Consider the following 21,658-nt stretch of genomic DNA (forward strand, 5'->3'; position numbering starts at 1 on the left):
TCCGTACCCACTAGTTGAAACTAAAAAAAGGTAGAGAACAAATTATAAACTAAGCATAACTCATCTGTTATACATCTATATCTTTTTAACAGTCTGACAATTTCTGAAAAAAAAAACCGTTACCAAAGTCGTAAATAGAATGTTTGATATTAAGCAAAAGATAAAATAAACCATTTATTTAAATTTTTATTGAAAAAAACATTTGATCTTCGAAATGAAATGACAGATTTAATACATTACATGAAATGTTAAAGCTTTGACCTGGTTTTCTTTGAACTTAACGTCATTCATTCCAAACAAATGGGTTTTCTCTTAACGGATGTAAAACAGTAAAACTAATTAATTTTTACTGTACTTTATAAGCTTCTGCATTTGTTGCTCAGTGCAAAATATCAAAGAAAATATCATTTCAAATGTTCTATAACTGTGATATGACAGTGCAAAATATCAAAGAAAATATCCATTCAAATGTTCTATAACTGTGATATGGTCTGTAGTTTTGCAAATGAGTTTATCGACAGCTCTACCATGAAATTCTTTCGATAATAACTTCAAGAAGTACAAGTACAATCACAAAGTTTTCGCCTAGTAGTGCCATCTGATTTTCCTTTAGTATAATGGAGTATTTAGGACAAAATAGACCAAATGGTTTACCGGTAATATGCATTTGTATCATAGGGCCGGGACCGGCTTAGCACCCCCTACTGTTTGCAAAGATATACTTAATATAGGCATTGAAAACTGGGGTTTAACTTTTAGTGGTTGGTTTAGCCCAAAAAAATGTGAATAAGTAAAAATTCAAATAAAAATTGAGTTTTTGCATTTTTTAAAAATTCTGGTTGGAGGCTCTTGAGCTATTAATAACAATGTGTTTTTTTTTAATGAAAAGTCGTCCAAATTCTGTTGGAATGTCTAAAAATAATTAAAGAAAATTCAGATATATCGAAATATTTCTTTTATCAACAATAATCAATATACAAAAAACGTTAGTGGTAACCTTACAAAACATCATAATGATAAACGCAAGGACAACTTTTTTGTCAGCCTCCCCTTCTTTATGTAACAAATACCATATGGTTACTCAAATCTTTTAGAAGTCTACTCTTTCTTCAACTTTAATCTGATTGCAAGAAGTCTTGTCACAAACTAGACCAAACCAAGGATCAGCAAGGTAACTATTGCTGTGTCAAATCCGAGTTACATTTTCTCTTTTACTTGATATAATTATAAACCAATATTACCAGAGACTTCTGTTTAAACAGTTTTTATTTAGTGCCCATATGCTTACTTTCAAATTGAATGCAGGAAAACATCTGGGCATTTCTGTGATTACAAGCTCTTCAAATAACTTTTCGACTGTTATTTAAATTATAATGTTAAATATTTCGACATTTATTATGATATAATGTAATTTGTTCAATTAATTGAATGACCATTGTAATTTAATTTTGTCTTAAAGAACATAACGCATTTGAAACGGATACAGGAAACTACTTTTAGTTAAAATTTGATAATGTTCAGAGTAAATAATAACAATGGAATTATTGAACGTTATGAAAATCTGTTTTGATTTCTTTGTTTTATATGCATGTGTGTCTGGACAATTTCAGCAAAGGAACTTATCTATCGATAAAACTCCAAGAAACATTACAAATTTGCGAAATTCTAGTGTTCTTGTAACGTCCTACGATTTGGGCATTCTACAATGTGCTTTAAAATGCGCATTTAATAGACTATGCTCTTCATTACTCTATAATTTGGAAAGAAAACAATGTAAGCTTTTAACTAATTACATGGATGAAACCAGTAATATTGGAAACAATACGCAGACTTTATGGCAATACCTTTTCAATCCTAGCGGTAAGTCATTTCATTCTTAGTTTAGAAAATGATACTTCATAAATCATAATGAACTAGAAAAGCCATTTAAACTAATTTTTTCATTGCACAGAATTTTTTATGAAGTGTATACATGTAATCCGATTTTATGCATATGTTTTGCTTGCCCTTTGCGTTTACAATCTTACACTTTATTAACAAAACACGAAAAACAACGTATCGTCTGTAGTAGATATTAGTTCAGTCCTTAACAAAAAGTACTATAGGTAACTATAGTTTACTATTTATAGTTAACTATAGTATATCAAAGGTATTTTAAATATGAATTTCAGATAGATATATAGTTAAATTTCTCAAAAGCAATTAACAATTTTTAAGGGACATGGACACAGGTTCAACTAAAAATATCAAAACTTATCTTCACATTTTTTATGTTAACATATACTTAACAAAGATATATTGTAAACAAAATCAAAAATTATATTTTTTGTTGTCAAGATTCAAGACAGAGCTCCAAAACTTTGTTATCTCAACGAGGTCCATGCCATGGTGTGATTACATATATATGTATATTAAAATGTGATCGTTCAAAGTAGTATTTTTCATTTAAGAAGTTATATTCTTAATACCATTAGACAGATTCTAGTTTTTTGCTGGATCTCGTTTTCTAATAATATGATATTTCCTATATGTAAACAAAAACAACACACGAGCCTTATTATACATGTACTCCCCGCTTGAAAAGTGGGAGGGTATATAGTAATCGTAATCGGTATGTCCGTCCGTCTGTCTAGCTGTAGGTCCGTCCGCCCGTCATTCTGTTACGCTTTGGGGTACCCATCTCTCATAAAACTATGTGAAACTTTCACATAATTTTATTACATATTGCCATTGTGCACCTCTTATTTTACTTTTTGATCTGACATATAGTTTGGATTTTCCAGAGCAAAACACGGAAACTGCAATTATATTCATATGGGAGGCGGTCGGTATTATTTAGTGAGCTCATTGCTCACTGTACCTCTGGTGTGAAGATCTGTATCTCCTTTGTAAATAAACAAAACATGTTCAAATTTCTGCTGATCATTGGAATTCCTTTAATTAAGAATTGTAAACATTTTAATTAATTTTGAAAAAAAATTTAAATCTGTGTCTAATTTCCTTTGAAATAAACCATTTCTTGTATATTAGCATATTTTATCAAATAATTAAATCAAAGATATTTAATGTACGTAGATTTACGCTCTATAAAAATCTTAAAAAAAAAAAGCTCCAGCGCTAAATTTAATATTAAATCAAGGTATCAAAGTATTCACTATAGTTACCTGTAACATGAGTAACCTATAGATAAGTATAAAACATTTTTGTTAGGAGACTATGGAATTCACTTATTGTTTGATTGACAAATATTCACCTCCCTGAATGTTTCCTCACAGCTTGCCTTGCACTATATAACACTAGGTGCTTAAGTTAAAGAAAGATATAGAAACTTTTCAAAATAAATTTGAATATTATTTTGGGGGTACGTTTTATCCATAGAATCTGCGTTTTAAAGAATTTCCTCCATAGAATCTGCGTTTTAAAGAATTTCCTCCCCTCCCCTAACTTTAAGTTTGCATTTATAACAAGATCGTGGGCATTTTTTAGTACCCAGTTTTCTTAAAAATTGTATAAGTTATTTTTTTTTTCGCACCTTTTCCTTTGTCTGTTTATGTATTATTTCAAGCATACTTCTTTTAGTGTGTTCAGATGGCTGGTCACCATATTCTGGACATTGCTACATTTACAACGAGACATCATTAATTTGGAATACTGCCAATGTAGGTATTCTAGTATTGTATATGTGGAAAAAGTACTTAAATCTAAACCAATATTCAATTTCTTTAGTTTTTCAGGTTTCGAGTGTTCGTATACTTTCTTCTTTCCTTTTATTTATTCAACTCTGTATAGACTTTAACAAATAGGTAATATTACCAATTTATGAATACTTTTTTAAGTGTGCTGAATTCTCTACTGTTTTGAAGTTTATTATGAAATTTATTTGACAAATCGATCTCTTCCTTCAAATCCTAGTTTGTATGCAGTCGTTAAATGTGTTATGTTGCAGGATGAATGCAAAAGGCAGGGAGCATATCTCCTTGAAATAGAAACCCAGTATGAAAACGACTGGATAATTACATCTCTATTATTCAGTAAGAAAATAATTAATTTTCAAAATAACATTTCTATTATGCAGTAAAGTAAAATAATAATTCTTTTTGATGTTTACTGTTAATGATGATCCAGAAAAAAGCCTTAGAGATTTACCACTTTAAATATTTCATATTGTACATGTATCTACGAAATGAGTATGTGCATAAAATTTGCAGAAAATTGATGAAAGAGACACGTTGTACCAACTGTGACGCAGATAAAATACTTTAACCTAAATCTTTAATGGGTAATTATTAGTTATACAGGCACTTCGATTTGTAAACAATGCATACATACATAATTATGTTTGATGTACTGTTAACGTGGAGCAACTTTGATGTCTGCATGCGGTATATTACGTGGAGCGGTATAGGTTTGATGTCTTCGGTAGGTTACGTGGAGCTGTAATATATCTGGTCGGTAGGAACGTGGAGGTATAGGTTTGATAGTCCATATTCCTAGGTTTAAAAATGATCCAAAATCGGTAAGGTTTTATTATTTGTTACGTGGAGCGGTATAGGTTTGATGTCTGGTCGGTAGGTTACGTGGAGCGGTATAGGTTTGATATCTGGTCGGTAGGTTACGTGGAGCGGTATAGGTTTGATGTCTGGTCGGTAGGTTACGTGGAGCGGTATAGGTTTTATATCTGGTCGGGTTAAGCTAGGTTTGATGTAGGTTATTATAAGGAGATGTGGTTTGATATCTGGTCAATAGGTTACGGGGAACGATATAGGTTTGATATCTGGTCAATAGGTTACGGGGAGCGGTATAGATTTGATATATGGTCGGTAGGTAATTAAAGCGGTATAGATTTGAAATATGCTCGCGGTAAAGGTTTGATGTTTGCTCGGTAGGTTACGTGGAAATGGTATATCTTTGAAGCCTGTTTAATAGGTTGCATAGGGAAGTATGAATTTTCCTTAGGTCAGTAGATTTTGTTGAAGGGATATGGATTGGATATCTGGTCAGTAGGTTTCGTGGACGGGGTATAGATTTGACATCTAAACAGCAGATTAGATAAAGGGGTTAAGAGCTGATATTTGGTTTGAAAGTTACGTGGAAGAGGTGTTTATGCGCAGTGTTCTGTCAGTAGACCGCATGTGGTCATTATGGGGTTTTAAAACGTCGTGAAAATATTTTTAAAAATGTAAATATGTAATTTACTTAGATGCTTTGTCAATATTTGCAGTTATCCAAAAAAATTTTGAATTAAAAATATATTGAAATGTGCACCTGATTTTACACAAATTCCTATGATAATTATTTTTTTTTCAGGTTTGTGCTCTGTTACCTGGGATATTAACTGTGAGGTTTTTGTGGGCGGATCTACAGAGAAAGGAGTCTTCAAATGGGAATGCTCGAACAATCTTTTGACTTACCAGAACTGGTACCCTAACGAGCCGAGTGACATAGGGACAAGGGAGTGTATATTTCTTATGCCTAATGGTCAGTGGAGTGACGGAAACTGCGAATATCCCAGAAAATTTATCTGTGAGAAAAAGCAAATAACTTGATTTCTGCATGTTTGTTATGTCGTTACATATTCAGTGTTCGTTAAGAAAGAAACAGCACTGGTGTCCATGTAAGATATCATCAGAGAGACACGTTAATAAATAAGATGTCCCCAACGGAAATAGTTACTCCAGACTCTGGTCGACTGTGTAAGAAAATCAATCTAAGCATAATAGTTTTTCCTATTTCTCAACCTCGTACAGGAACTAATTAAAAAAAAACCCAAAAGAGTCACAAATATATAACTTATTAGAATTTGTCACTTATTTGTCCTTTTTTTATTTCTACATTTTCAAAATTATCCACAATGACAATGTATTGTATTGTATGAGTCTATTTTGTTTGTAACAGTGATATGTAGAACCTGATGTACAAACTTAAAAAGATAATAATACATATGTAATTCTGTATAATTTTATTATAAGTCAACTAATATGTAAAAAGTTATAAATATATAAATGACAGTGCTCTTCTAATATAAATACATCATCAATCATAGTGACACTATTTGACAGATCCATAACACATATTTTTGTCGTTGAAATATTGTGATTTAAAAAAAAAAGCAATTCTGAATTCTCTACAACCACTTTGATTACAAAAATCTTAGAATGTATCCGATAATAAAAATCATCAAAAAGATGTGCTTGTATTTATGTAAATATGTTATTGGTTGGTTTAACTAGATTTATATCTCTTTAATAGAAGTATATTTACCAATCTTGACCATTTCTTAAACAAGGCGTGCACAGAACCTTTTTGTTACACAACTATTAACTCAACCTTGAAATGAGCTCAGATGAGCTTAAATTTCTCACATATTAACATACTAAAAAAAACCTTTGGCAATATTGCAGGATAAATAGGCCCAAGGGCTAATTTGTATGAAAGTGTATAACTTAACAATCCTTTGTGTTAATCAGACTTTACCGCATTGCAATTACTCTTTGGAATGATCATATAATGTTTCGTAATATCTTACTTTTTAAAAATTTTATACAAACAAATTGCCATTGGCAATGATATGCAGCTATGACAGCAGATAAAACATATAGAACCTATTGATCTTTCATGTTGTATCAGAGTTATTAGAACACCACTGTTTGAATGTGCCTAACATACATCTATTACCGGGGCTTTGACATTATCACAAATGAACAAAGCATATAAATTTGTAAAAACTTTGGTTAAAATATAAATAATATCTTTGTTTATCAATTTCAACCAAACTTGGCACAAAGTATCCTTATGTGTAGGGAATTCAAGTTTGGTCAAATGAAGGGCCACGCCCTCTTCCAAGGGGAGATAATCATGAATTAGAGAAAAATTAATGGCATTTTTAAAAAATCTTCTCAAGAACCACTGGGCCAAGAAAGATGAAACTCATATGGAAGCATCCTCAGGTAGTGTAGATTCAAGTTTGTTCAAATCATGACCCGGGGGGTAGGGTGGGGCCACAATGGCCGATCAAAGTTTTACATAGGAATATATAGATAAAAAATCTTCTTCTCAAGAACCACTGTTCCAGGAAAGATGACACTCATGTGTGGAAGCACTCTCAGATAGTGTAGATTCAAATTTGTTGAAATCATGACCCCCAGGGGTAGGGCGGGGCCACAATGGCTGATCAAAGTTTTACATATGAGTATATGGAGAAAATCTTTTTGTCAAGAACCATTGGTCCAGGAAAGATGACACTCATGTGAAAGCATCCTCAGGTAGTGTAGATTGAAATTTGTTAAAATCATGACCCCTGGGGTAGGGTGGGGCCACAATGTCCGATCAAACTTTTACGTAGGAGTATATAGGGATAATCTTTAAAAATCTTCTTCTCAGGAACCACTGGTCCAGGAAAGATGAAACTCATGTGGAAGCATCCTCAGATAGTGTAGATTCAAGTTTGTTGAAATCATGACCCCCAGGGGTAGGGCGGGGCCACAATGGCTGATCAATGTTTTACATAGGAATATATAGGTAAAATCTTTAAAAATCTTCTTCTCAAGAACCACTGGTCCAGGAAAGATGAAACTCATATGGAAGCATCCTCAGGTAGTGTAGATTCAAATTTGTTCAAATCATGACCCCTGGGGGTAGGGTGGGGCCAAAATGGCTTATCTAAGTTTTACATAGGAATATAAAGGAAAAATCTGTATAAAAATCTTCTTAAGTACTTCAAAGCAATGATTAAAGATAGTATAGGAAGAAAATGTTTTTTTTTTAATCTTTTTATCAAGAACAGCAAAGTCATATGCTGTATTAATATGAAAGCATTCTTAAGTAGTATTAAATTCAAGCCCCCCCCCCCCTCCCCTCACCTTTAATAAACTTTTCAGTTCTGATCTGATTTGTTTTTTTTCCTACAATTTGCTCAGGTGAGCGCTGTGGCCCCTGGGCCTTTTGTTTTTAAAATTATTTCTAAAATTATTTTATAGGTAAATTTTCCTTATCAGTAAATACACAAGCTACCTATGAAACAGAACTATGGCACTAACCTCTAACAGTCAGTTCTTACAGTTTAACTTCTTGTAAATAGAGAAACTGACTATAGATACAGAGTTGTCCTTCCTAATGGAAATGTTTTTTTCACTCTATTAGGTTACAGATTCTACTTTGACTGGTATTTTCTTTCTCTATCGTGCGATATCGCGCATATCAGGCAGGTAAGGCCAGTCTACTTTTATCAAGATATGGTTATCATGGACTTTTTTAAATCTACAAAACAACCAAAACAATTTCATTTTTAAAAATATTAAGATTTTAAATTAGCTCTGAAGGCAGAAAGGGAAGTTAAGATGAACAGCTGACCTTTGAATTCTTCAATTTAATTTGATCAAGAAAGGAATGCTAGACCTTCGATAACCTCTCTTCGGTATGTTCTACTATGTATTTGTGTATTGACATATTGCTGTGTGTGCCTTGAGACAGTCTGTACGAATTAAAAGTGAATTCTGGGTGCCCTTGCAATTGTTAATTAAATGATTTTATCTTAAACGTTTAACGTCTAACTCTCTTGATTTTTTCTCTCTCGTATGGAGACATATTGACATAATGCCTTTACCGGTGAAGTTCCTGTCTCGAGTGGTTGGTCCTCTTATAGCGGTTATAAATATCTTGTTTGTGAAACATCATTTTTCAAATCGATTCTTTAAATTATCAAATACACTGGCCTTTGCCCTCCGCTATTTGAATCAATACCTGAGAGTCTCTCAGAGACTGGTTTAAAATAGACCAGGAAGATTGAAACTCAGATAAACAAATGACAGCCATGTTGGAATAGCGACTTGTCGATAATATGTAAGGGCTTTATTTCATTTTTTCTTTTGTTGTTTTAATTACATATGTAAATAGATTTTCTTTTAAAATTTTACCTCTGTCTTAATGGTGTCCTGGTTGAGTAAATACATTCCTAATAATTTTGTGCCGAATTTTGAGATTTGGGAAAAAAAACTTTCAAATTTTCGTCATATAATATGACAGATTAATGCTTCGATGTTGTATATCTTACCTTAGAAAAAATCGAAACATAATGTAAATTAATACAAATATTTTTAATCTGCATTGAGGAGCTATCTTAAAACAAGGATATGGAGATAACGAACAGTTTACAATGTCAAAGTCCATTAAACAATATACAAAATGTGCCGAGCGCTTGGCGAAGGAACAGTCACTACCTTTATTTCCTATCTAGCTTGTAACACGAGCTTTGATTGGTTACAAAGTCGGGTGTAAATATCCGTGCACCCGACATGAGCCGGGTGTAAATAAAACGTGACGTCACAATGCATGTCTATCTACACGCACGAAAAAAAATAAAAACAAAATACAAATGTGATGGGGAAAAGTAGGATAAATAATCTATTCTTCTAAATAATAATACAAATAAAAAAATCTTTGTATTGTAATAACGATTTGTTAAAATTTCACACAAATTAAAAGAAATCACATTGATAATTAACTAGAACTTTTTTCTTTCGAGTATATATACAAAGCGAAATAACTCTTTCAATCATCGTCTGCGAAAATGGCGAAAAGATTTGCCTCACATACTCCGTCGGAAATAATAGAAAAACGGGCCAATGTTGTGCCAAAAAATACCATTAAAGGGAACCAAAAAAGCGCAAAAATGTTGAGGGATTACCTGAAAGAAAAAAAACAAGCCTTGGATTTCGAAAACTTTGACGCTCATCAATTGAACGAAGTTCTTTCTCACTTTTACTTAGACTTGCGAAAGATTGACGGAGAATTGTATAAATCTTCATCCCTAGAAAATACACGGTATGGATTAAATCGGTATTTAAAAGCTCCACCTTTCTTAAAAACATTTGATATAATAAAAGATCCAGAGTTTTATTCATGTAACGAGAGTTTCAAAACAGCCATGGCCGAGTTGAAAAAAGAAGGAAGGGGGGATGTGGAACACTATCCCTGCATAGAGGATTGTGACATTAAAAAACTATATAATAGTGTGCATTTATCGACCGAAACTCCTTGTGGACTACTCAATAAAGTCCAAATGGACATAAGACTTTATTTTTGTCGAAGGGGATTAGAAAATATGGCACAGATGACGAAAGATACATTTTGTGTTTCCACTGATCCGAATACTGGACTGAGATACGTAAAAAAAGCCAAAGATGAACTGGTAAAAAATAGAAGATCGAATGAAAAAGAAAATTTTGGAGGCTGTATGGTTGAAAATAAAGACTCACCTCTTTGTCCAGTTGCATCCTTTCAGAAATATATAACAAAACTAAATCCGGAAAATACCCGACTGTGGCAGCGACCTCGAGAAACCTTCCTAGATAGTGACCCCATATGGTACACAAAACAGCCTTGTGGAAAAGATTCCCTTAGTTCTTTCATGTCAAAACTCAGCAAAAAGTGTGACCTCTCCCGAATTTACACAAACCACTCAATCAGGGTTACCGGAACTAGCATCCTTTTTAAAAACAACTTCGTTGATTCGCAAATCATGTCCGTAACGGGCCACAAATCGGTGAACTCCCTTGCTGTGTACCACCGAGTTTCGGAACATGAAAAATTGCAAATGAGCAGGGCAATACAAAACACTGTCAACACCGAGCAACCATGTTTACCAGCACCACCGATCATTCCTATGTTACCCGCCCCGCCTACTCAAAATGACCTCAGCATTGTGTCGAGCGACACCGCATCAGGGGGCGACAATCTTCAATTGCAAGGTGTAAACATTGATGACCTTTTTGATGACATGTATGAAGAACGGTCACAAATATCAAGCATGGTATCCATGAATAAAACTACAGTAAATGTTCAACAAAGACGAGCAAATTTTGCACCTGCCCCAGAGAGCATTTTCCAGAACTGTTCAATTGGTACTGTTCAAATCATTTACAAGTCGTAATTTTGAAAAGAACTAAACGGACTTTAATTTCAAAGTGTTCATAATTTTTGATTAATTAAAGATGTTGGTTGAATTTAAAAATGACTTTATTGTTTTAATTTTTATACAAAGCTCAAAGATCACATGTTCTGACGAGTACATAAAAACGCAGGAGTACATAAATATTTTGAAAGTGTTATTCACCCTTGTTTTGACATAAGAAATAAATTTATTTGTTTTACATAGGAAATAAATTCGTTATCCAGGTCCAATCAAGGATGTACGGGGATTTACATGTACCCCATGTTTTATTCCATACACCCTTCGGCTTTCGTCCTCAGGGTGTATTTGGCCGAAGGGTGTATGGAATAAAACCCGGGGTAAATCCCCGTACACCCTTGATTGAACCTGGATAACTAATATTATTTACGTCTTGGGTATGACGCGGCGCCGCGAACGAGAATCGAACCCGGGCCTCCCGATCTCGAAGCGAACGCTCTACTACTAGGCTACTGTGACCGGTTAAAACATCAGTTAGAAGGAATGAGTTTAATTGCTACATTTTGTACCCAAGCTTCGCGGTTTATAAAGCATTTACTGTCCCAACCCATGTATAACCGCATTCCCTGTACAGCCTGCACGAGGTTCATGCACACATACATTTTGTTTTACCTACAAAACTTCTATAGTCATCGAGAGTGGCAACCATGGAAGTTTAATTACTGAAAATTGTATGAATGTTAGATATTTTTGTTAATATTTTACTACGCAAATGCTGTATATTTATATGCTGATGGTTAAATGCTATAATGCAGTGATGCTTTTTTTTCTAGACTTTAAGGACCCTCTCTACACGGCTGCAAAAATTTTTTGGGACATTGAGAAAAATATATTGTATAAAGAAGTTAATATTGAGCTTATTTATTCAATTTTCAATGTATGGTGCGTGGCATTTATCCTTGGGAAAAATGTTCTAAGACAACACAGTATCAGTGAATAGAAATTACTGTAAATTGCTTCAATAGAGAAAATACATGTGAATAACATGTTCAGTTATTTTATCTTGGCTTTTTAAATTGTTGAGAATACTTGAAGTGATTACAAATTGAGTAATGTGTAAATTTATATTTTTTAGAATTTAGATCTAAGGGCAGATCATTCTAACTGCAGAAAAATACCTTATTATCAGAACTCTTAAGCGTGCAGTGTATATATAGAGGAGGTTCTTAAATACACAGAGTTGTTAGGAAGCCAGTTTAATATTACATTTAGCAATATAACGTGTGGTATTTTAGCATAACAAGTTGATATTGTGTTATATAAGGACATACGCTACGTACCTTATCTACTGATAATTTTCCAAGATATTCTAAATTTGAACTTATAATATCATTACATGTTCTTAGAAAAAAAAATCAGCATGCGTTACCAGGGGTTTTGAAAAGATATAGAATTTTGAATTTTTTTTTGCATTATTCAAATGAAATTGTACAAATATTATAAAACATGAACTCCAGATTTTTTTTCATCAAAAATTGTTTTAGAAGAGGTGTACAAATCCAAATAAAGACATAAAAAATATTGCACGCGTCCTTCATTTAGTGAAGCTCTTCAACTCCAAGGAAGAACCCAAAAAAGTTCAAGCTACGTTGAGTATGACCTTAACTATTGATTATGTTAAGAGTTTACATTAAGATCTAAAATCTAAGTTTTGAATGTCTGGATAAATCTGTCGATGTTGATACCTGACTATGAATCTATATACATGTAGTTTCTTATAATTTTCTTTATTATTACCTGAAGTTGTGAACCTACATGAATATTATTTTGTATTTTTATTTTGTGCAGATTTCAAAGAATGTCTCACAAGAGAACTGAAATCTGCTCCAAACCCCTGAATTTTAAATTAAAAAAAATGATTGTATTTATTTGAATCTTGGGGACATTCAGTTCACTGAAAAACAGTATTTCTGACCTAAAAGTAATGCCACTTTATGTTTCTTGCAATTGTCCAATTTGATAACTTTTTTGTTCTTTATGTCACTCACTTTGGTCAATACTTCTTAATGACTTTCTGTTGGTCTAGTGCACCATGCTTGTACTCATTATAATTCAACCTTAATTATGTTAGGCTATCATGTTCTTAAAGTACAAAAAAAATACAATGCTAGGCCATCTTTTTTTTATATTGAGTCTGGCTACTGCCTAAAAATGGGACTTAATTTTTTTTAGCTCATGGAAACAATTATTTTGAAATACATTCTGAAAAACGTATTCTGAAAATTCAGCAATGTTGTGGATTTTTTTTTTTTTTGAGAAGAAAAAGTTTTCAACTACTTACCAACTCAAATTTTTTATCCTGGGCTGGGAAAGTTGGTCCTACAGGTATTTTATAAGTATTAACAATATTACTGACAATAATTAACTGAATTTTGCCAAGGAACCATAGGTAAGGTGCTGATATTTATATGTATGTCCATCACCAGTTTCCCTCTGATGGGTTTAAAGTGTCTGAAGAGATATAACAGATTTAAAGTGTCTGAATAGATATAACAAACATATTCGGAGACTGAAGTACACAATAAGATAAATCAAGAAACTTTGTTAGTTTATGTTTATTATACAGTAATTATATTTGAAAAATAAATATGTAAATAATATATTACTTTTAAGGGACATGCTATCAAAGTGACATAACATGGACGGAACGACTTATTATCTGACTATGGGACATTACACATTATGACTCTCTAGCTTTCTGAATTATCAAGGGTCACTTTGAGATAATTATGTTGTAGAAGTAAAATAAAACTAGAACTGTCCAAACGGGACAAAATACCCCCGCTGGGTTTTTCAGAAGTAAGTTTTTCCATAATAAAGATATGTATCAAATACGAATTATAAAAGTTTTCTTCCAGTGACCTTGAACTTCCCCAAATGACCTAGGTTCAAAGTCATGACACACCCTTGGGTCATGGGCAATCTTTGAGTCAATTGAGAACCTACCAAGTTTATCAATAAGAAAGATATGGACCGGACACGAATTATGAAATTTTTCTTCAAATGACCTTGAACTTCCCCAAATGACCTTGGGTCAAGGTCAGGAAACACTCTTAGGTCATGGGCAATCTTTGTGTGAAATAAGAACCTACCAAGTTTATCCATAAAAGATTTGTATCAAACATGGATTATGAAATTTTTCTTTCATTGACCTTGAACTTCCCCAAATGACCTAGGGTCAAGGTCATGAAACACCCTTAGGTCATGGGCAATCTTTGTGTGAAATGAGAACCTACCAAGTTTATCCATAAAAGATTTGTATCAAACATGGATTATGAAATTTTTCTTTCATTGACCTTGAACTTTCCTAAATGACCTTGGGTCAAGGTCATGAAACACCCTTAGGTCATGGGTAATCTTTGTGTCAAATGAGAACCTACCAAGTTTACCCATAAGAAAGATATGGACCGGACACGAATTCTGAATTTTTTCTTCCAGTGACCTTGAACTTCCCCAAATGACCTTGGGTCAAGGTCATGACACACCCTTAGGTCATGAGCAATCTTATTGTGGAGTAGTAGATTCTAATGTCTCTCTGTAAGAAAGATATGGACCGGACATGATTGCACAGACAGACGGACGAACAGACAGACGGACAGCTAGACAGACGGACAAGGTGATTCCTATATACCCCCAAGACTTCGTTTGCGGAGGGTATAATAAAAACAACAACAAAAAAAATAAATAAATACATTTTTGTTTTTTACTTCCTTTGTGTATCTATTATATTTTTGATAAATGTAAAAGAAAACCTTTATTTCGATTTTTTTTATCTGTAAGATCAACTGTGTACAAACAACCTCACAGTGACAATTTGGACCGTCTCATTTTCAATTCTATAACAAAGTTCCAGTGCCCTTCATCTAAACTCTTAACATACACAGGAACTTGTCTACAGAAGTCATATTGTTTGGTTTCTTCTTAATCAAAGGATTGAAATATAATGCACCATCAGAATTCTATTCAGTTGCAAGTAAAAATTAGGTAATGAAAGATTTTAAAATCCTATAACTGCTACACCATGCTAGGAGTAGGTGTTACTAGTCCTGACAGGTAAAACCACACCCTGTTTCTGTAACAGTCTTAACACGTCCAATATGGCGTCCAGCTCCACTCGGAATCTCTGAATCTCTTGGTTCTTCACCTCCACGACCTGTTTCCATTTTGCCGCCTGCTGTTCTAACTCTTTAGTGTGGGAGTCCCATCGTATCTATTTATGCGCCATTAATTACTTTCACATTCATCTTGTGCATAAAGTCAAACCATTTAAGAATATATAAATAATGTAATATGGTCAAAATGTTGAAAATTTTGGCTAAAAAATCTCTCTTTCTCTCTCTGTTGAAATTTTTTTTATCATTCATACATATTTGCAGAATATGTCTCCACGATTTTAGCAGAGACAGTGATAATTTCAGAAATACAGCTTATGAGCATGATGTGAGAACATAACTGTTGACCGTTTAATCTCGTTAAGTCATCAATGTTTAAACATTTCTTGGCGACTTCACAGGGATGGGTGGGACTAAATGCTGTACCAGTTGTTACTGCTCTCTGTGTAAAGAGAAAAAAAAATTATTAATTATTCCTTATCCGATCACAACTTTAAGAATTCTTCAATCACCTCTGACAGAACAACCTCGACTGTGTTCTGCATGTTCCAAGAGGCCTCTCCTTTTGCAATCATTGAATTAAATGTTAATGCAAAGTTTTTGCTTATTCATCAAATAAAAATAATATTTCCAACATTGTTGTCTTGGATGAATAGAATTTATCATATCTTCAAAATATTCGTGCTTAAATTGTTTATATTCCAAAACAATCGAGGTAAACAAAAAGCAACCTGTTATTTTCTAACACAATATGACTGTACCTCGATCTATATTGGGAATGTATTATAAGCTCATGAAAAGATGTACACATTTGACTTTTATGTATACCCCCACCCCCCCAAAAAAAGAAAATCCTGTTCACATGACTTCTCAATCTCAATTTTCACACAATTTTATAAAATAAAGTAAAAAAGCATATCTTGTATCGATAAAAATGCAACCCAAAAATTTACGGTGTCTTTGAATAAAAATTTCCTTGCTAAATTGACATTAAAAAATCTCTTTAAAAGATACTCACCTTCCATTAGCTATTTTCAACATGTTTTCCCGTGGGTATTTATTTAATCTTATTTTATTTTCATCTTTACAATAACATTAGTATTCCATTATGGGAGATATAAACAATTATGACTCGCTTATACTGTACTTTGCAACTGTTAGGAATAATTTATATTTCACTTGAAAGGGACGCCATACATTTTAAAGCAAAAACGCATAATACGGCGTTAGTCGTTTAATTTCTTTAAAGTTTCACATTTTGTGAATAGTGCACAAATTAGAAAATTAAGTATATGAAATACTTTATTGGGAAATAATGAGACACGAGATGCAGTTATTTGTTTTTAGAAATTATTATGAAAAACAAGAGGCCCATGGGTCACATCGCTCACCTGAGCACTAAGAGTAGGAAAAAGTAGAAAACGGCTTTTAATTGTAAAGTTTAAATCCAAATGTAGTCCCATGACCAATCATGGATTAGCTATTTTTTAGAAAATGATTTTTAAAGAATTTTCATATATATATATATATATATATATATATATATATATATATATATATATATATATATATATATATATATATATATATATATATATATATATATATATATATTATATATCTTGAAAAACTTTGGTCGGCCATTTTGGCCCCGCCCTACCCCTGGGGTCATGATTTGAACAAATTTGAATCTACACTACTTGAGCATGCTTCCATATATTAAATATGATGAATTATGGCTTTGTCATTCTTGAGAAGAAGATATTTCCTATATATTTCTATGTAAAACTTTGGTCGGCCATTTTGGTCTCCCGCCCTACCCCGGGGGGTCAAGATTTGAACAAACTTGAAACTACACTACCTGAGCATGTTTCCATATAAATATGATGAATTATGCCTTTGTCATTCTTGAGAAGAATATTTTTAAAGAATTTTCCTATATATTTCTATGTAAAACTTAGGTCGGTCATTTTAGCCCCATTTTGGCACCCCAAGGAAAACCATTGTCAACCGACGCGTCAGCGGAGGTTGACAATGGTTTTCCGAGGGGTGCCAATTTCAACTGTTACCCTCCAAAACAGGTACCATTTAATTTATTATACTGAATGTCTTCTTGATTTAGGATGTCAGCAAAAAAAAAAAAATTGTCGATCGTCTCAATCTAATTAAAATCAGACTTCTTAGATGCGCGCCGTATACATTCTGCGTAAGAGTGTATACGGCGCGGATCTAAGAAGTCTGATTTTAATTAGATTGTCGATCGTCTTTACGTTCACGTTTAGAAAGCTTTCAAACTCCCCGCTACTTCGAAAAAGATTTACTGACCTCTTTATTGTTAATTTGATACTCTAAGAGTCCTTAATCATCTAAAGGTTCGTTATTTCTGTACTCTCAAGCATGTTTCGTCTGTCATTTGTTGTTTCAAGTAAGCTACTTCATGTACTTCGGAGACAAGCTTTTATTGACATCAAGTTTATTCCGGTTCTTTCAAACGCGCAACTGACGTTTTAAGAATTCTACGGTGAACCGTACGCGCATAATTTCTACGCATGTGGCATTACCGTTGTGTTACCCGTTGCCACGTGTGTTGCTACGGCTGAGGGTAATAGAACGGATTGTTAACTGCGTCTAAACCAATCAGATTGTAGTATTTAACATAAAAGTATAATAATATAAATTGTAGCCAGAGGAGACATAATCTGGCACAGAAAATCGCAGTAATAGCTTAGTGTGTGAACTTCATTTACTATCATCGTGTGCACATTCATTCACGATTAAATTCGCAATATATTGCATTATATTAGATATACTTTAATGTTTCATGTCTTTGAATGAATTTACGTGTATTTTCAAATTTATCACAGAAATAAAACAAACAAACAAAACATAACAAACAGCTAGGCATATCGATTCAGTACAAAAGGTACAAAGGCCACGATTTAACAACTTTCAAAACACATTTTTCTAAATACAATATCAAGAGATATCAAGAAACAAGTAATACTGGTATTGTTTAAGACAATTTCTTCATATATCAGTAATTCTCAAACGGACGTCCGAAGCGACTGGATACGATAAATTGCAATCGGCAATCCTCGGCTGACTCCGCTACGCTACATTCAATATGTGCGAGCACAGGGGCCAGTAACAGGCTAAATTTGAATTTACGTATTGACTATATATATATACAAAAAAAGATTCTTGTATATATATAGTCAATACGTAAATTCAAATTTAGCCTGTTACTGGCCCCTGTGTGTGCGAGGTACGAGTCATCCGAGGAACTCCGAGTGGATAAATTGTGCAAGTTGCCTCCCTTTGACGCAAAAAGAGGCTCAATACGGGGAATCAATTCCTTAAAAAAATGTTTTTCTCTAGATCTCTATCTTTACATTTGTCTCTCTTCCATTACCAGATTTTAAGTTAATTTCTTTTAAAAAATATTTCACTCCTTATTTTGCAAGTTAATAAAAAATAATGGATTATCTATGATTTTTAAAGTTAAAGTGGGTGCCCAGTTTGTAAAATATATCCTTCTACGTCATTGATATTTTAAAGAGTTGTAAACCAAAAAAATTACTCTAAAGTTGGATGTAAAAAAAAACAAAAAACAAGTATTTTGAACTCTGTTAATACCCCGTTATAATACCAAACTTTTCTGGATTTTACCTGTTCGTTACGTGAATAACAGGAATATGGTTTCGTTTTGTTCTAAGACTTTCAATTATAACATCAAAACGTTCTCTACATTATAAAGTTCTTCTTCAATTCTCTTTTTTTCAAAGAGAGGGTGGATACCCACAACAGATAACTTAATTATACAATTTTTTTTCTTTTTTTTTTTTTTTTTTTTTTTACAAAATCATAAAACAAATAATTATGAAATGTCTATAATTTTATGGTAACGGGTTCGTTCGCCCGCTCTACCTGTTCGCGGGGGGCCCGTTCGCGCAGGGTCCGTTCGCCCAAAAATTTTGTAAGTGTTGTGTTGGACTGGGTTAGGAATGGGATAGTAGAATGATGTTGTCGATGCGTACGCCGCGTGCCTTCATACATTTTATTTTTCTCTAAAGGAGAGTAAATGTTTTTTTTTTTTTTTGGGGGGGGGGGGGCTTCTTAAGTCAGCATACATGTATATAAAGCTACCTCGCTGGCTAAATACATTTATGATATAATTTATTTTAGAATCTTACGCACCCAAGCTGAATCCGACTATCTAATTCATAGTATTATTTATTTTTTTTTTAATTGGTTTAACTGCATTTCCTAATAAAATATTTATTGAGACATTTTCAATACAGTCTATACGTAATCAATTCTCTTTTAAACATTTAGTTCGTAAGCAGTTAACTGAATTGTAAACAAAACAAAAAGTTCCACGTGGTTTTATATCGTAATTCAACATAGCTTGTGTTGTTCTTTCTCCTTCCCTCAATGCATTTCTAATGCTCTAGTTAACAAAGAAATTATAATTTGTGCATTTCTGAAATTCATATTAATCCCTTTATTTTTTTCTGTTGATATAAGATATTTTGTAAACTTTATGTAAATTTTCTTTTTTTCAAATTCATTAGAATGTTGCTTTACAAATAAACTATCATCGTCGGAAACCCAAGAGTGATCTCGTCTTTACTTATCACCTGGTGATGGGTAAAGATTAGATCAACCTTGGGTATCCGATGATAATAAACTATAAGCTATAAAGAACAATAAATAAAAAAAAATATCTGCCTTCCGCAAATCGTCCAAAAATAATGTATGCATACTTATTGAGTCGAGAATTTCATCCAATGTGTATACAATTATGTTTCCCGTGACTTCTTACTACATGTAACTATAAATCTCATTCTTCTAAAATTAGCTGGGTTTTCTTACGTACGAACTCAAGTAATAATGTACGAACGATGCATGATTATTATTTCATTTTTACAAAATTAGATTTAAGAGAATTTTTTATTATTTACATCAAATTGATTTTTTATGCAAAATTTTGTACATTATAAGATATTTTGTTGATGAACACAGAGAGAAATCTTTTTTAACGGTTCACATATTTTTGAAATTAAAGTCCGTCGGATGGAACGTTAAATAGTTCCCTATGTTAAGGTTATCAACTACATGTATCTAGCAAGCAACAGGTAAAAATTTCCCGCCGATAATGGCTGAAATCTTGCTGACTGGGCGTTAAGAAAAATTCAATCAATCAATAATTTGTACATGTAATTGTTTTACATGATATTCTATTTACTTATTTATTCTTCTACATTATGGATAATAGACATTTGATGAAAAGACGACTGGGTTTTATTTAGGAGGGGGTGATAATTTAAAGACATAGTAGGTGATTTTGTTGTCGAGCTATCCGTCCAATAACAACCAAACGAGAATGATGTGGAGGAAAAGAGGGAGTATATGAGCTAGCTATTTGAGGGTGAATGCGGCTGCAGTAGAAACGGTTTTAGGGGGAAAAATTTTTATAGAATGAGCTTACTTTTAGACACAAAGCTAGTATCACACCATGTTTGATTTCACGTAATCACAATAAATATACAAATCGACGTGATTTTTTTTAAAATTTAACTTAAGAATAATTATTGTAGCATGATTTCAGTTGTGATAATATTGGCTGCATGGTTCATGTATTTTCTGTAAGAAACTAGGTATTTCTGAGATCGAATTCGAATCCCTGTAAATTTGGACTCGATCTCATTGGTTCCCTTTTCCTTTACATGGTGATTACGTAAAATCAAATATAGTGTGTTAACTAACTTGCATGTTTTGAGGATACAGGCTTTATCAAACGTAAAAGCAGCATAGTGTAGATCTATATTTTGTTTACTGGAAGTTCAGTTGTTCATAGAGATGAAGCTGTCGGTACGAAAGACAGAATAGTAGAAATTAAAGATCGGGGGGGGGGGTGTTGAGTATTCGCTTTTTAAAGGATTTAAAATACAGTTAACACAGTTTTTAGGATTGTACATCATGGACATCTGTTTTTGTCATTTATTAAGCAATTCTTTTAACTTAGACATGATGACCACTTGGATTGCTACGCGTTGACAGGTGCTCCACCGAACAACGGAAGTAGTATAAGGATCCTAGCTAGGGCGGAAGTGACGTCATAACCGGAAGTGGGCTAACCGGAAGTGGACGGAAGTGGGCTAGCCGGAAGCGGAAGTGGTCTAGCGGAAGTGGGCCCTAGCGGAAGTGGGCTAGCCGGAAGCTGACTGGATGACCGGGTCAACTGAGTGCAGTCCTAACCCTAACCCCCTAGCCCCCTAACCCTAACCCTAGCCCTAACCCTAACCCTAACCTAACCCTAACTAACCCTAACCCCCTAGCCCTAACTAACCCTAACCCTAACCCTAACCCTATCCCCCTAACTAACCCTAACCTATTCCCCTTAAATACGTGGTGTGTTTACATTGGTACGTTGGTACTACGTTTTTGTTTTTATGCTGACTATACAGGTAAAAATGCGCCGTGTGCAAAAACATTTCAAGAATGTGATTATGACGTCACGCTTCACAGTCTAGCTTCATTTTTTGAAAACCTCATTACCAAGAAACAAAAGTGAAAC

At 33.3% G+C, this 21,658-nt stretch overlaps 2 protein-coding genes across 2 annotated transcripts; both read left to right on the top strand.

The window, feature by feature from the left end:
* Nucleotides 1–1,677: 1,677 nt before the first annotated feature.
* LOC134265769 (C-type lectin domain family 4 member A-like) lies at nt 1,678–5,731 on the top strand. The gene is made up of 4 exons (XM_062747983.1): nt 1,678–1,860; nt 3,580–3,659; nt 3,947–4,031; nt 5,308–5,731. The coding sequence occupies exons 1-4, from the start codon at nt 1,794–1,796 to the stop codon at nt 5,544–5,546; spliced, it is 471 nt and encodes a 156-aa protein (XP_062603967.1). The 5' UTR covers nt 1,678–1,793; the 3' UTR covers nt 5,547–5,731.
* Nucleotides 5,732–9,252: 3,521 nt separating this feature from the next.
* On the top strand, nt 9,253–10,927 carry LOC134265768 (uncharacterized). The gene has a single exon (XM_062747982.1). The coding sequence runs from the start codon at nt 9,566–9,568 to the stop codon at nt 10,925–10,927; it is 1,362 nt and encodes a 453-aa protein (XP_062603966.1). The 5' UTR covers nt 9,253–9,565.
* The last annotated feature ends 10,731 nt before the right edge of the window (nt 10,928–21,658 follow it).

The sequence above is a fragment of the Saccostrea cucullata genome, unplaced genomic scaffold (genome assembly GCF_032062105.1).
Source record: "Saccostrea cucullata isolate Sc308-1 unplaced genomic scaffold, CSIRO_AGI_Scuc_v1 ctg9953, whole genome shotgun sequence".
In the NCBI taxonomy this organism is placed as follows: Eukaryota; Metazoa; Mollusca; class Bivalvia; order Ostreida; family Ostreidae; genus Saccostrea; species Saccostrea cuccullata.